Source organism: Mus musculus, chromosome 6 (assembly GCF_000001635.26).
Source record: "Mus musculus strain C57BL/6J chromosome 6, GRCm38.p6 C57BL/6J".
In the NCBI taxonomy this organism is placed as follows: Eukaryota; Metazoa; Chordata; class Mammalia; order Rodentia; family Muridae; genus Mus; species Mus musculus.
In genome coordinates this window covers 72,835,407-72,849,952 of record NC_000072.6, presented here as the reverse complement: position 1 = coordinate 72,849,952, position 14,546 = coordinate 72,835,407, and the positions used below count along the sequence as shown (strand labels likewise).

General features: G+C 44.3%; 1 protein-coding gene across 3 annotated transcripts in view; it reads left to right on the top strand.

Moving 5' to 3' along the window:
* Kcmf1 (potassium channel modulatory factor 1) overlaps positions 1-8,839 on the top strand; it is a 58,866-nt gene extending 50,027 nt beyond the window's left edge. For 2 of the 3 annotated variants that reach the window (NM_019715.2, NM_001347231.1), the window contains exons 5-7: positions 335-509; positions 1,446-1,728; positions 6,823-8,839. In NM_019715.2, coding sequence (NP_062689.2) covers positions 335-509; positions 1,446-1,728; positions 6,823-7,084 — 720 coding nt within the window. In that variant the 3' untranslated portion in view covers positions 7,085-8,839. The remainder of the gene's footprint in view (positions 1-334; positions 510-1,445; positions 1,729-6,822) is intronic. The other variant, XM_030255640.1, reaches the window with a different exon arrangement.
* Positions 8,840-14,546: the final 5,707 nt, after the last annotated feature.

Here is a 14,546-nt window from a genome sequence, read left to right as displayed (position 1 = left end):
ACTGACCTCGGACTGACAGGTCACCCACCTCTGGGCTGGGACTGTGTGTCCCCACACCCAGCTGGGGATTTTTGTTTTTGTTAGCTTTGGTTTTTGTTTTTTGGGTTTTTGTTTGTTTATTTTGGTTTTCTAAGACAGGGTTTCTCTGTATAGCCCTGGCTGTCCTGGAACTCACTTTGTAGACCAGGCCGGCCTCGAACTCAGAAATCCGCCTGCCTCTGCTGCCTCCCAAGTGCTGAGATTAAAGGCGTGCGCCATCACTGCTGGCCAATGTTTTGGTTTTGTTTTTTCTTCTTTTTGTAAACTACTTATTCTTTCCTTAACCTTGAGTTACGATGAATCGAGTGGTGTTCGACATGTACGTAGAATGTTTCACCCTGGGCGGGGGCTAGGAGGCCCTCGTGCTCGGAGATCAAACATGCACTTTACTAGCAGTTCTACTGGTGGACTCTCTTCTTCTCAGAGTTCATACTCTCCAAGCAGTAGGGAAGCCATGGATCCTATAGCTGGTAAGTGTGTTTCTACTTCTGAGTGGCAAGGGCAGGGGTGTGGAGCTCCTTTAAAGATGATTTGTGAGGCTGATGTCTTACTTTTGCATCTAGTCCTGTGCTTGGATTCCTTCAAACATTTAGAAGTCTTAGGACATTTGTAAGTGGACATCATAGTAGCCCATGTACTACTGCGTTTCTCAAAGGCATTCGGGGTAAGATAACACAAAAGAAGGGCTTTAGGGAAGATTTCAGACTGGAAGAAGACCTTCAGAATTCCATGATTCCACTTTAAGAACTTAGGAACTCATTAAGTTCTCCTTGGGAGGAAAGTAGGAATGTGTCCTGCTCATCACGATTTGAGCACACTGATTATTGAACATACTGAAGGAGGATGTTACAATACCTTCAACAACTTCACTAAAACAAGAGTCTGGGCTTTACTAGGCCAGAGTCAAGCACTACAGGTGTGAAGGACTTGCCTTGCCAAGCACTGCCAAGTACTTTGAAACAGCAGTGAGAGGAGGCAGAAGCCAGAATACAAGAGCCATATTTATAATGCTCCAGACTCTGGTTTTTCACCCTGCTAACTCCTCTGATGAAATGAGCAGAAATTAATGAATGCTGATGCCACGGTGCCAGGCCCTGATCCAAGAACTGGGAGTAAAGAATAAGCTTGACAATGCTTTCATGGTGCTTCCATTAGCAAGTCTTCATTATGACTGGACCTGCTCTTGAGTCTAAATAATTTTTAAAGCCATCTTTAAGTTCTGCCTAAAGCAGGCTTAATTTTATGTCAGTTCACATAGGTATCGGGGTCCTTGGCTGAGCTTGGTAATGTTGCGTGAACTTCCATTGTTCCATAACGCTTGATTTTCTCCACTGACAGAATGATGGTGTGGCACCAGGTTTTCCTGTCAAGTTGATTGATCTGATCGTATGCATTTTCATTGGCAGAGCTGTTATCTCAGTTATCAGGAGTGAGACGTTCTGCAGGGGGACAGCTTAACTCTTCAGGCCCTTCCGCTTCTCAGTTGCAACAACTGCAGATGCAGCTGCAGCTTGAGCGACAGCATGCACAGGCAGCCCGGCAACAACTGGAGACTGCTCGCAACGCAAGTCGGCGCACTAACACAAGCAGCGTCACCACTACGATCACACAGGCCACGGCCACAGCCAACACAGCCAACACAGAGAACAGCCCGCAGGCCCTCCACAACTCCCAGTTCCTGTTAACAAGGTATTTTGTTTACTAGTGTGTTTCGGGTAAAGTAAATGTTGGTGTTTGTGTTTACAAGGTATAAATCATTGTTAGAAATAATTTTCTTTTACATACTACACATAACACTTAAAATACTGTATCATTTCATTTATATTTACACACTTTTATTAGCTAAATTTATTTAATAATTTATATTGCTTCTAGTTTTCCATTAAAGTCTGCCGAGACAGAAAGAACAAAAGAGGGATTAATGGATGGCACAGTGGGTAGTGTTCACTGCACCAGCATGAGGACCTCAGTTCAGATCCCCACACCTATGGGAAAAGGGGGTTCTGTTGCCATAGCCCTAAGAGGTGGAAACGAAAGGATCCTGGTAGGCTCCCTGACCATCAGTTGAGCCAGTTGGTAAGGTTCAAGTTTAGTGAGAAAGGTAGCAAGCAGTAGACTCACTCAGAACTTGGAGCCTTGCTCTTTTTTTCCTGAGGAGACCTGGCTTCAGTTCCCAGCACCCACATGACAGCTCACAACCTGCCCAGTGACTTCACCATCTTCTGGTCTCTTCAGGTACTAGGCATGCACACGATGCACATGCATACATGTTGGCAAAACATTCATTCACATAAGTCGTTCTGAAAATAGTAACATGAAAATTAGTCTATGGCATAGTTAACTTGGACTTGGGAATGTAGCTAGGTTGGAACAGTGCTTGCCTGGCATGCACAAAACCTGGGACGAGTCTCCAGTATTAAATACACCAGCCATAGCGCTTCCCTGTGATCCCAACACTTGGAAAAGGGAGGAAGATCAGGATTTCAAGGGCCAGCTTGGCTACATGAAAATCAAGTTTCTAAACTATAATGTGTATGGTGATTCTTTGGGACTTTACAAGAAACTACAATTTCTCCTTTCTTCTTGCACTTAAATCCCTCAGTGCAGTAGAACGTGTGTGTAGGTGGAACACAATGCATAGTAGAGTGCTTAGGCAGGCATAGAATGAGAAGTGCTCAAACAAGATCCTATGGTTAGAGTCCCAGCTTTGCCACTTAAAACATTTAGCCCTAAGACAAATCTTTTCCTATCTTTAGTTTTATCATCAGTACCCTATTCAGGAATCCTGCCAGTTATGAGGGATTATTAAAAATACTGATCATTGTCATTTATTGTGAATTTAAGGAGGCATTTTTCAGAGTGGTTTATCTTTGCAGTAGCCTATAAGGCCAGTGAGTACCTCTTACCACCAGGCAAGAGTGGGTCAGTGTAAGCTGCATAAGGCTCTGCCTGCTGCCATCATTACCTTCCTACAGAGACTGAACAACAGCTGTGCCCTTTGAAGTCTGGGCACCCACCTGAAACACGCCTGCCAGTGTGTGTCTCCCTGGAAGTTGGCTGCACTGTGGGTGAAATATCTTGCCAAGAAAAGGACGTCTTACTAGCCAGGCATGGAGGTTCATGTCTTTAATCCCAGCATTCAGGAGGGTGAATAGAGAGAGAATCTCTTATGTACTGTGTGGAAGAATCACCTATCAATAAAAAACTGATGGCCTATTAGCTGAGGTAGAAAATAGAAGGTGGGACATCTGGCAGAGAGAGAGGATTCTAGGAAGAGTTAAAAGTAGGAGATTCACCCCAAATTCTGAGGAAGTCAGATGCATGAAACTTCGAGGTAACCAACTGTGTGGCATAGACTAAAATAAATGGATTATGTAAGTTACAAATAGTTGGAATGAGCCAAAGCTTATGGTCTAGGCATTTATTCATATAGGAGCATATCTAATTCTCAGAGTCATTATTTCTGGGAACAAAGAGAAAAGCTCATGGCTACAGATGAAGCCAGAGTTCGAGGCCAGTCTATGTACTGCAAAATTGTGCATCCAAAAAAAAAAAAGACCTGACACGGTGGCACACACCTTTAATCCCAGCACTCAGGAGGCAAATAAGGCCTGGTCTACAGAGCAAGTTGTCAAGGAGCTAGAGAGAGGGTTCAGTGGTGAAGAATACCTGCTGATCCTGCAGAGAACCAGAGTGTGATTTGCAGCATCTATACCAGGAGGCTTACAAGTGCCTGTGACTCCAGCTCCGTGGTATCCAGTGTTCTCATCTGCCTCCACAGACACCTGCACTCAGGTGCATGCGACAGTTGGGAAGACATTGCCCTCTTGGTTTTTGTTTAGTATATGTATGTGTTTTCTATATCTTTTTAATTCCAAACTACTCGGTAGAGTTAATCAGAGTGATTTCATTTCCTGTGCATTTAAAAAAAGATTTTTTTTTAAAGATTTATTTATTATTATATCTAAGTACACTGTAGCTGTCTTCAGATGCACCAGAAGAGGGCGTCAAATCTCATTACGGATGGTTGTTAGCCACCATGTGGTTGCTGGGATTTGAACTCAGGACCTTCGGAAGAGCAGTAGGTGCTCTTAACCACTGAGCCATCTCTCCAGCCCCCTAAAAAAAGATTTTTAAAAAATGACCAGAGCATAATGTGTTGTCTCACACTCTCTGTCATTAGACACACACTGACTTCTGAAAGGACCGTTGTCTCCTGAAGCTGTGTAATAGATGCATGGTGACCTGCAGTCTGCAGATCTTCCTCTCCTACTCTTTCCCTTCCAGAGTCTCACTCTATAATCTAGACTGGCCTTGAACTCATGCTCCTGCCTCAACTTTCAGCAACAGGGCATGGTAAAATTTGCCTATAATCCTTATAATTCTTTTTTTTTTTTTTTTTAAGAATTATTTATTTAATATACATGAGTACACTGTAGCTGTCCTCCTCAGACACACCAGAAGAGGGCATCAGATCCCATTACAGGTGAGCCACCATGTGGGTGCTGAGAATTGAACTCAGGACCTCTGGAAGAACAGTCTGTGCTCTTAACCACTGAGCCATCTCTCCAGCCCCAATCCTTATCATTCTTAAGGTGGAAGCAGGAAGATCAAATATTGAAAGTCATCCTAGGTTACATTGTAGTTAAAGACCAGCTTATTTGCTTTTGGGTTCTTTGGACCTTCAACTGTATTAGCATGCTTTATAAACTTTGAACAGAAAAGCAACTGCAAGCTGGGCATGGTGACACACGCCTTTAATCCCAGCACTTGGGAGGCAGAGGCAAGCAGATTTCTGAGTTGAAGGCCAGCCTGGTCTACAGAGTGAGTTCCAGGACAGCCAGGGCTATACAGAGAAACCCTGTCTCGAAAAACCAAAAAAGAAAAGCAACTGCAGCATCAACAGGGGCATTTATTTCCTGCTCTGTGTGAAGTGTTCATATTATCCTGGAGCTGACTATAAGGACACTGTTTTTTCCAGGGAGGTCAAAAATGGTTGGCATGTTAAGTGCCTAAGTCAGAGAGTGGACCAGCTAGTTTGGCTAACCTTAGTTTGAAGATCTTTAGCTTAGCAGCTCTTTTCTGACTCATCAAAATATTGAATCCTAGTGCCACATTTTATCTGCACCTCAAGACATAGGCACTTTCTTAGCTCTTTCCCTTAAAATTAGAATAATACTGACTTCCAATATTTCCCAGCAGGGGATGCCTCTTCTTGTATGTCTCTAGTTCATCTGATACTATGTGATTAATCTTCTATCCACCCTGTATCTCTGTTATAGATTTGACTTCTCTCCCAACATTGACCAAAGCCCTCTTCCAGAGCTGAAAACCTCAGTAATTGTTGGGAATGTGTAGCTATTACTCAGCCTCCAATCTGCTAGTATTCTCCTGTGACATTCTTAAAATGCTCTTGACCATGGGTCCTAGGGGCCATTTCAGTGTGGCTGTAGTGGTGTTTGGTGAACTAACTTTGGCCCCTTTTAAGTTCTGTAGCTCTTCTCTTATCTGAGCCGCAGAGCTCATCACTCTGGTAGTTTTTAACTGAGACTTTGAGCAAGTTAGCTGATCTCTGCTTGAGTTTCCTCTTTCTTTAAAATGGTAAATTCCAACTGCTGGGGCCAGAAAGATGCACACAGAACACAGAGTCAGGCCTGGTTGTTGGTCACAGCATAGCTAGTAGTAAGTAGGATTTTCAGCTTTTTTCCTGGCTTCAAAGTCCTGGGATTAAAGGCATGCACACCTGAAAATACCTGGCAGTATTTTCAACATTTTTTTTTGTTTGTTTGTTTGTTTTTCAAGACAGGGTTTCTCTGTGTAGCCTTGGCTGTCCTGGAACTCACTTTGTAGACCAGGCTGGCCTCGAACTCAGAAATCCGCCTGCCTCTGCCTCCCAAGTGCTGGGATTAAAGGCGTGTGCCACCACACCAGGCTCATTTTCAACTTTTAATATCTGTCCATGTTCCATGGTCAGCCAGTGACTGTCATGCCACTGACATGTCTTGCCATCCTCTTGGAACTTGGTAGGAGAATGGCATGGTGGTCTGATGAGGTGACATAATCAACCCAGCAGTCTGATGTCAACCCCAGGCCTCACATGAAGGTGGGAGGAACTCGACCGGACGCCTTACATTTACTATGATGGTACATACGCATTTCAAACGAGAAAGCAAGCCAGCATGGTGGTATGAGCCTTTAATCCCAGCACCGGACACAGAGGTGGCTGGATCTAAGAGTTGTAGGTCAGGTTTCCTGATCTACCTAGCAAGTTGCAGGCCACCCAAGAAGACCCTGGCCCCCCCAAAAGAAATGGGGAAGAGTAAAAGAAAATGCTTTCTTGAGTCTTTGTGCATACCTGTATTCAGGAAGAGTACAGCGGGAAAGAGAAAGGTCCTTAGTGGTTTAGAGCTGCACTCGAATCAGTGCCCGCTCTGCTGATCCCAAGCCTCCAGCAGGCAGCAGTCGCTTGCTTGCTTTGTTTTGTGTTTTGTTTTTTCAGAGGAATTTCCACCAGGATTTTCTCCAAAGCTAGTCTGGCTGCCTCTATGGTTTAGTTTCTGTGTTTGCTCGTTTGTTTTGGTTGTTTATTTGTTTTGTTTTGTTTTCAGCCTCACCGAATCCACTGAACTCAGGTTTGAAACACAGTGTGGAGATTTATCCGAACATAACTCACGTGTTGAGGTCACCAAACAAAGCGTCCCAAGCAGACTATAGAACTTGGCCTCGCCGTTCATTATTCATGGACTTTTTACCAATACAGTCTTTCCTTTTTTACCTGTACAGGTTGAATGATCCCAAAATGTCTGAAGCAGAGCGCCAGTCCATGGAGAGCGAGCGTGCGGACCGCAGCCTGTTTGTCCAGGAGCTCCTTCTTTCCACGTTAGTGCGCGAAGAGAGCTCGTCCTCAGATGAGGATGATCGGGGGGAGATGGCAGATTTTGGTGCTATGGGCTGTGTAGATATTATGCCTTTAGATGTTGCTTTAGAAAACCTAAATTTAAAAGAGAGTAATAAAGGAAATGAGCCTCCACCACCTCCTCTTTGATGACCTCCCCACTCGAAGACAATGTCCTCTGTGCTGTATTTGCCAATGAAAGTGGACAACAGCTATCCTGGGTTTGTGTGGTGATTGTAATTTCAGGTCTGTCACTCTTGTTACATTGTGTACATTCAAAAGGAAGAGAGAAATATATATGATAATCATTTCCACTTAACTAATTTTTACTTCTAGCAGGTAAATGTAGGTAGCAGTGCAGGGTGATCTCTGCTTCCTGTACCTTGACATGCAAAAGGCTCTCCTAATACTCCACATTCAAACTGAAGAGGAAAATTGAAATCTCTAATGAAGCTGCTGTGTGTATTTATGAATATTAATGAATAAAAACTGCTTGGATGGTTTACCTAACTACTGCATGAGGTTTTTTGCAGCGTGCATGAGTTTCAGTGGCCTTGTTATTTAAAAATTAAATACAAGGAGTAAAACTTAAAAAAATAAAATTTAAAAATAAAAATAAAATACAAAGCCCAAAGCTTTCCCAGCGTTATCCAATGGTTACTGGCAGAGTAGCTTTTGAATAATGTCTGCCTGACTCACCCTTATCCATGTGCCTCCTACGCACAAAGCCAGCTCTGCAGTGGAACCCAGGGGGCCTAGCCAGCTACAGCGCTCCACTGTATGACTGTCCTGTCGCCCTGTTAACCAGTCCAGCCTGTCTCTGTCTCTTGTCTCACCAGAAGACACACCAGTAAAGGCGGGGTCCTCTGCAGGGCGACTGTGTGCCCTTTAGACAAATCCTGTTTGTGTTTGTTGGAAGTTTTTACTTTTTGTGGTTGTTTAAAATTTTTTGATTGTTAAACATGTTCATTCAGGTGTAGATGGATTTCATTTATTCACTGTTCAGTGCAGTTAACCTGAATTATGTTGTCTTGTTTTTTAAAATCTCACCACCTCAATCATACTTTGTGCCGTTTATGTGTGTGTGTGGTTTGCTGAGACAGATCAGTATCAGGGGAGCCTTCCCACACCTTACCAACCAAATTCTTAATGCTTATTTTAGCACCTTGTATTTATTGTTTTTCCCCTCCTGGCATAAAAAGTAAAGTTTTTTAATTGATTCATGCCACCCATATGCCTATGTTATCAATCCTGTGTGTTGAAAAAAGAAAAAAGTAGAGCTGCCTTGGTAGTTAGGGTGTGGAGGATGGGTGCTTTCTGTTTGTCTCCAGGTTTCACACTGGCTCCAGGGAGGGGCAGAGGCTCTGCGGGGGTGGGGCAGTTTTTGAAATGTAAATTTAGAACTTTTAAAAAAGATGCGCAGCTTCTGATCAATTTCTATGAGACTTAATCTAATCATGTCTGGCTCCGGCCCTCTTCCCTGTGAGCCGTCCGTCCTCTGTTGGTTCTCTCTCCCGCCATCTTGTCCTCCCCTCTGTTTTTCATGACAAGCATACAGACTTGAACACCCCTGGGTGCTGTCAAGAACTGTGAAGTCCATGGTCATCCAAATCTACCAAAAAAAGAAGTCACCCTCCATGTCTAAAAAAACTGTCGCTTCTCCTCGGAAACTTGAGACTCCACCAGCTTCCAGATACAGTAGCTGTTTTCTTTAGTCTTTGATGGAAATCTTCTGAAGGAACCGCCCTCGCTGGGCTCCTGGTACACCAGAGGTCAAGGCCGGTGGGGTTTTCTTTTTTTAATTGGTTGTTGAGAAGTTTCAGAAGTTCGTTTTCCAGCTGTGGTCATTTCAGACACATCTGCACCATAACTCACACATTTCAATAAAGCATTTTCAAGACTGTTGGCCACTCGAATTTCTTTGGTGTTGAATTAACCTGACCATCATTCAGAGGATTTTTTTTTTTTTTTAACATCTCTAATGCAGTTTTTTTTTTTTTTTTTTTTTTTTTTTTTTTGCTTTTTGTGCTAAACACAGAGTTACTGGTTTTGTGTGGATGTATAACCTTGGATGTGAGAAAGAATAACTGCCAATTGTGTACTTTCCCTCTTCTGCACAAATTCTGGGAAAACATAAGATCCTCCATTTTCAACATGGTTTTAGGGAACAGATGGAAGTCTTTCAGGGCAGTTTAATTTAGAAAATGAAGTTAACCCTTCAGAAGGCCTAGTGGTTCATAAGATTCCATCTCATGTAGAAAATTGTATATTAATTATTTTTATCAGATATTTTACAAATACCTCACCTCATCCTGTATGTAACCTATAATAATGTATTATTTTAGGGTAGAAAGACACAGATTATCAATATAAAATATATTTAAGCCCTTCGAATTCTTGTGTCCTTTTTCTTTAGTTTCTGAATCAACATCACATCATTGGATGTACTTAGTGAGTTCCATTGAGTCTTCAGGGAAGAGCCCGCTCCTGATGTGGAGTGTCCATGGTGTATATGTGGTCTTCTACAGCTCTAGCCTTTACTTCCTGTTTGGAAATAATTCTGCTCAAGGTATTCTAGAAGGAGCTTAATTTCATGATTGTAGAAATTAAAAAATACATAGGCATCAGAGTGTGTGTGGTGTCGTTGTGCAGTGTGTGTATACAGTCTGTTTTGCTTAGAGATGGGGTTAAATGGAGCCGGGCTATCCTTCCAGCTCACTAAGCAGTAGAGGACTTAATCCCATCTTCTTCCTGAGTGCTGGGATTACAGGTCCACACAGCTACAAAGTGGTGGGTTTTTTGTTTTGTTTTATTCTGTTTGGTTTTGAGAGGGTTTACCTGTGTAGCCCAGGCTGTCTTGGAATTAGCTCTGTAGACCAGGCTGGCCTGGAACTCGAAGATCTGCCTGCCTCTCTCTGCTCACTACTGGAATTAAGAGTTGTGAGCCACCACCTCTGATTTTGTAACAAATACTACTTCTGTGGCCTCTAAATATAGTTTGGGATAACTTATGCCTTCTCGGCCTTCCATTTTCCCCTCCTGACAGTTCTTGGTACTATAGTATTTCCTGCAGTAACTGGTAGGTTTTCACATGTCACCAAGCCTCTTGTGTCTGCTTATCTGGCACCATCTTCAAACAGAGTTGAAGACTCTCTGGCTGGGACCTACCTTTAATTCCCAAGAGAAGCCCATGCCTTTCCAGGAGACAGGTGGATAAGGAGGATGAAATGAGAGAAAGGAAGGGGAGTGGCTAGAGATGGAAACCTTGGGATCCCTGCAACTGAAGGGCTCGTCGGCTAATGCAGGTGTCACGGCTCTGCACCCCAGTATCCCTGGCCTGACAGAGCATCGGCCTTAATAGTTCCTAAACTAATCCATCCACTCGGTAGGGAAGGCCCAACAGCAATGTCGACTAATGCAACCATTGCATTTTTGTGTCTTTGTAGGGTGTGAGCCTCTGTCTACAGTTATAAGCACAGTTTTAGGGGTTTATGAGTTGATTCCGTGTGCAGTTTGTTTTTTGAAACTCTTCTAAATTGGTTTCAACTTAAAACAGTCCCCCTCGAGCCAACAAATACATCCACCTTGTTTTAGTTAGGTCTTTGAGACAAGCCCTCCCTAAGTAAATCAGCTGACCTTGAAGTCCTGCCTCAGCTACGCAATTGCTGATATCACAGCATACAGTATGCCCCACTTGGCTTGCAGAAAGCAGTGGTTATAATTCATAGCCTAGTCTTGTGCTCTGAGATGAGAGAAGTGGGGATTTGTCAACCAGCTCAGAAATAACAGCCTTGTATCCAGTTTAGTGCAAAGTTAGGCTAGACTTCAGGACAGCAGCCACACCGGAGGGCTTTCTAGTTACATGTGGCAGTAGGAAACTAGCGTTGAACATCTCCCCTTCAGTTGAGAGTAGTATAAAAATCTGTGTGTTGGCAGCAGACATGCTGACAAAGTACCTTTCTTTGTCCTGAAACTGGTCCATTCCATTAGTACACACCTCAGAAGATGCTCTTCTAAGGAACTCTGCCGCAGACAGATTAGTGATAACTCCTGCTGCGGTGTCTGTCCCTGGCTAACTACCTAGTACATGGGAGAACCTAGATTCACGCCAGCATCAAAGATGGGATGCTTGTCGCCTCTTCCTCTACTTAACCAGCTAGTTCATCCAGGCGTGGGGGTGCATGACTAATCCCAGCACTCGAGGCAGAATTAGGCAGATCTCTGCATTTGCAGCCAACCTGCTGGGGCCAATCAGCCTGTGTTAGATGATGGGAAGGTTTTCAGTGACCCACCTCCCAGAAAAGCCTCTGAACATCAACTCCAAGTGGGTGGGCAGTGGCTTGATTGCTCTCTTAACTTGGAAACTTTCCAGCAACCACAATTTGCTTGGAAGGAGCCTTTGATTCTGGTTTTGTGTCCCAGAGGTACCTGGCTATGCAGGTGGTGAGCAGTTCTGTGTGTGGTGGGAATCCATGCCTAGTCACACACAATCCGGGCTTGCTTGCCTCGGGTCTGGGTGGTGGCTTTTCTCTTCTGAGAAATAGTCCTGGTCACCAGGAACCTAGACCCAAGACTCTCTTTAGCATGACTCCCCGAGAGTGAAAGCCACCATGAATGGTTCCCACTCATTCATGACCTTGGCAGTGGTGTGGGCTGCGGATAGAATTCCATGCACTGCCTACCGCAGCCTAAGGAATTCTTCCAGAGACCACTCTAGTGAAGCCTCCAGCCTGGTTTAAGTCAAGATTCTCGACAGCACAGAAAACAATGTCGGGACAAAACAGTGAAGCAGAGTTGGTATTTAATATTAGAGTTTGACAGATTTAAGTGTAAAACTTAATACGTTCTCAAGGAAAGAGCAAGGCGCATGCAGGTGTAGGTGTGAACTGCTCAACAACTCCAAGTGTTGTCACACTTAAGTGTCTACAAAACAGCTCTTAAGTCACATCTCAAGGGTTACTAGGAAACCCACCTGCTTGTTTTTTATATATGGATGTGGCTCTAGAGGTGCCTTTGCTCTGATTATAGGCAGAAAACCACGAGTCATAGAAGTCCCAAGAGACTTAAGACATGTCTTTTGCTACAGATTCATTTCTTGTGATATTCCTAGGAAATTACAGGCTCCCGGCTGGGAAGGAGAGGGAAGAGCTCTAGGCTTCATGTGTGCTTGGGCTTTACATTGCTGCGGTAACATACATGAAGACAGCATTGTTACTGTGTGCTCACCTTCACAGTAAGTGTTAGTTGTTCTGGAATTCTTTATCCAGGTGGTGAGGGACTCTAGCCAGACTCTAGGGTGGAGCAGTGTGAAGCCCTTTCCCTTTCCATATCTCCTTCATTTCTTCCTGTCCCTACTTCAATTCATACACAATGGTTTGGTTTCATGTGTGTGTGTGTGAGTGTGTGTGAGTGTGAGTGTGTGTTGTACTTAAATGTTTGTACATCCACCACATGCTTTCCAAGAACACTTGGAGGCCAGAGGAGGGCATTAGAGCCCTGAGAACTGTAGTGAAGGAGCGTTGTTTAGCCACCAAGTGGGTACTGGGGGCTGAATCCAGGTCCTCTGCAATAATAAGCACTTTTCATCACTAAGCCATCTTTCAATCCCTCACAGAATTTCTGAGCTCCCTGTAGGTACAAGGCTCTAATTTACAACCTAGAACTTTTAGGCATCCTCTAAGGATTTTTTTTAACAGCCTGACTATGTAGCCCAGGCTATCTTTGAATTGCCTCCCCCTTCTCAAGTGCTGGGAGTACAGGTGTGCACCCCTGCACATGGTTTGGTCTATTTGTGTTTATTTTAATGAATGTGGGTAGGATTTTCTGTATATGTGGACCACACGCATTCCTGGTGCCTGCAGAAGGCATCGGATTGCCTGGAACTGGAATTACAGATGCTAGCTAGTGGAGCTTCCATGCGCATCCTAGGAACCAGACCCATGTCTCCTGGAAGAGCAGCTAGTGTTCTTCACTGCTAAGCAATTTTTACAGTCTATTTGGAGTTTCTAGTGATGCCTCCTTCACAACTAGAGAATGTTCAGAGGTCCTCGTGCCTGTGGCCTCTGGTCATGTCACTGATGTAACCTACTGAGAACATCTTTAGAGCTGCCAGATCCAAGTGTTTGCAACCTGGCCTCACATAACTGGAACCATGTGGCAGTGAAACGAAGCTGACACAGATGTGTCCATCCATGCATTTGGGGCTTCATTTTGAGACGTGGCCTAAGCTGGCCTTGAACTTGCTAGGACGCCCGAGGATGACCTGGAGTTCCTGATCTTTCTTCTACCTCTTAGGTGCTTGGATAACAGGAGTACACCATAGTGGCAGGTTTATGTGGTGCTGGGGGTAGAACTCGAGGCTTTATTAAAGCATGCCAGGCAAGCACTCTTATCAACTGAGCTGCAACCCCAAGCCCATCCATCACATTCTGTCACATGTTCTGGCATGACTGGTAGTGTGGGGGAGGGTTTCTTCAGGTTCAGAACACTACCAGGAGGTAAGTTTCTGCAGTCTTCCTACAGTGGAAGTGGACTGGAGCAGGGAAGCAGCTGCATGCCCCAGTTAGTGAGACCACGTGGATTCTTACCTCTGCCATGTATGCATCTGGCTGGTGCTGGAAGCACTTGACTTTGCTTCTGAGAGCCTTCAGGATGACAATATGAGAACTTCATTAACAATGGCCCCATTTCAGTTTTTATTGTGATTTTTTTTTGAAACAAGATCTTAGAAAGTACCTAGCCTGGGTTTGAGCAATCTGCCTGCCTCGGTCTACTGAATGCTGGGATTGCAGGTTGTATTGCCACACTCATCTTTAAAATACACATAGACATGTGCACACATAATGCTAATTGAGTAATGAATTGTCAGCAGTTTCTGGGACATGACCCAAGCTCTTAGGACACCACTCCTGCTAACCCTGGAATAGTCAGACATGGTGGGACATGCCTGTAATCTCAGCTACTCAGGAAGTTGAGGCAGGAGGATCTCTCAGACTCAGGAGTTGAAAACCAACCTGCCAACTGACTATACAGTGGCAATTCCAAACCTCTGCACCCTGTGACAGGTTCATCCCCACAGGGCTACTTGAGTCCTTTACCATTCTCCATCTCCTGCAGCCCACCAAACTGGCCAAGGCTCTCTAAGGCTGACCTTCGGCTCTCCCAGATGCTGCCGCCTTGCCCAGCTTCTGGGTAGTCTGTTTTTAGTTATTGTGCTATGTCTATTTTGTGTGCATGTAGACACGTGCCACAGAACACATGTGGAGGTCAGAGAAGTGTGTGGGAGTCAGTCCGTTCCTCCCACCATGCAGACCCTGAGTGTTAAACTCAGGTCACTAGAGTTGGTGGCAAGCACCTTCACCCTCTTTGCCATCTTTCCAGTCCTGGGTTGTAACCTTCCTTATACAAACAACTTATACATATTTTTGGTGAAACTCTCACCATCATATTTGAAAGGTCTCAGGTTTGACGTCCATAGTGATTATCCTTTTGGATGAGAGATTTCCTAGGCAAGTTGCTGATGCCGTAGCAGACAGTAACGTTGTGGGAGCTCGTATGGTAAGGTGGGGGGGTTCCCTTATAAGTAATATTGTGGGAAATCATGTGGTAAAGT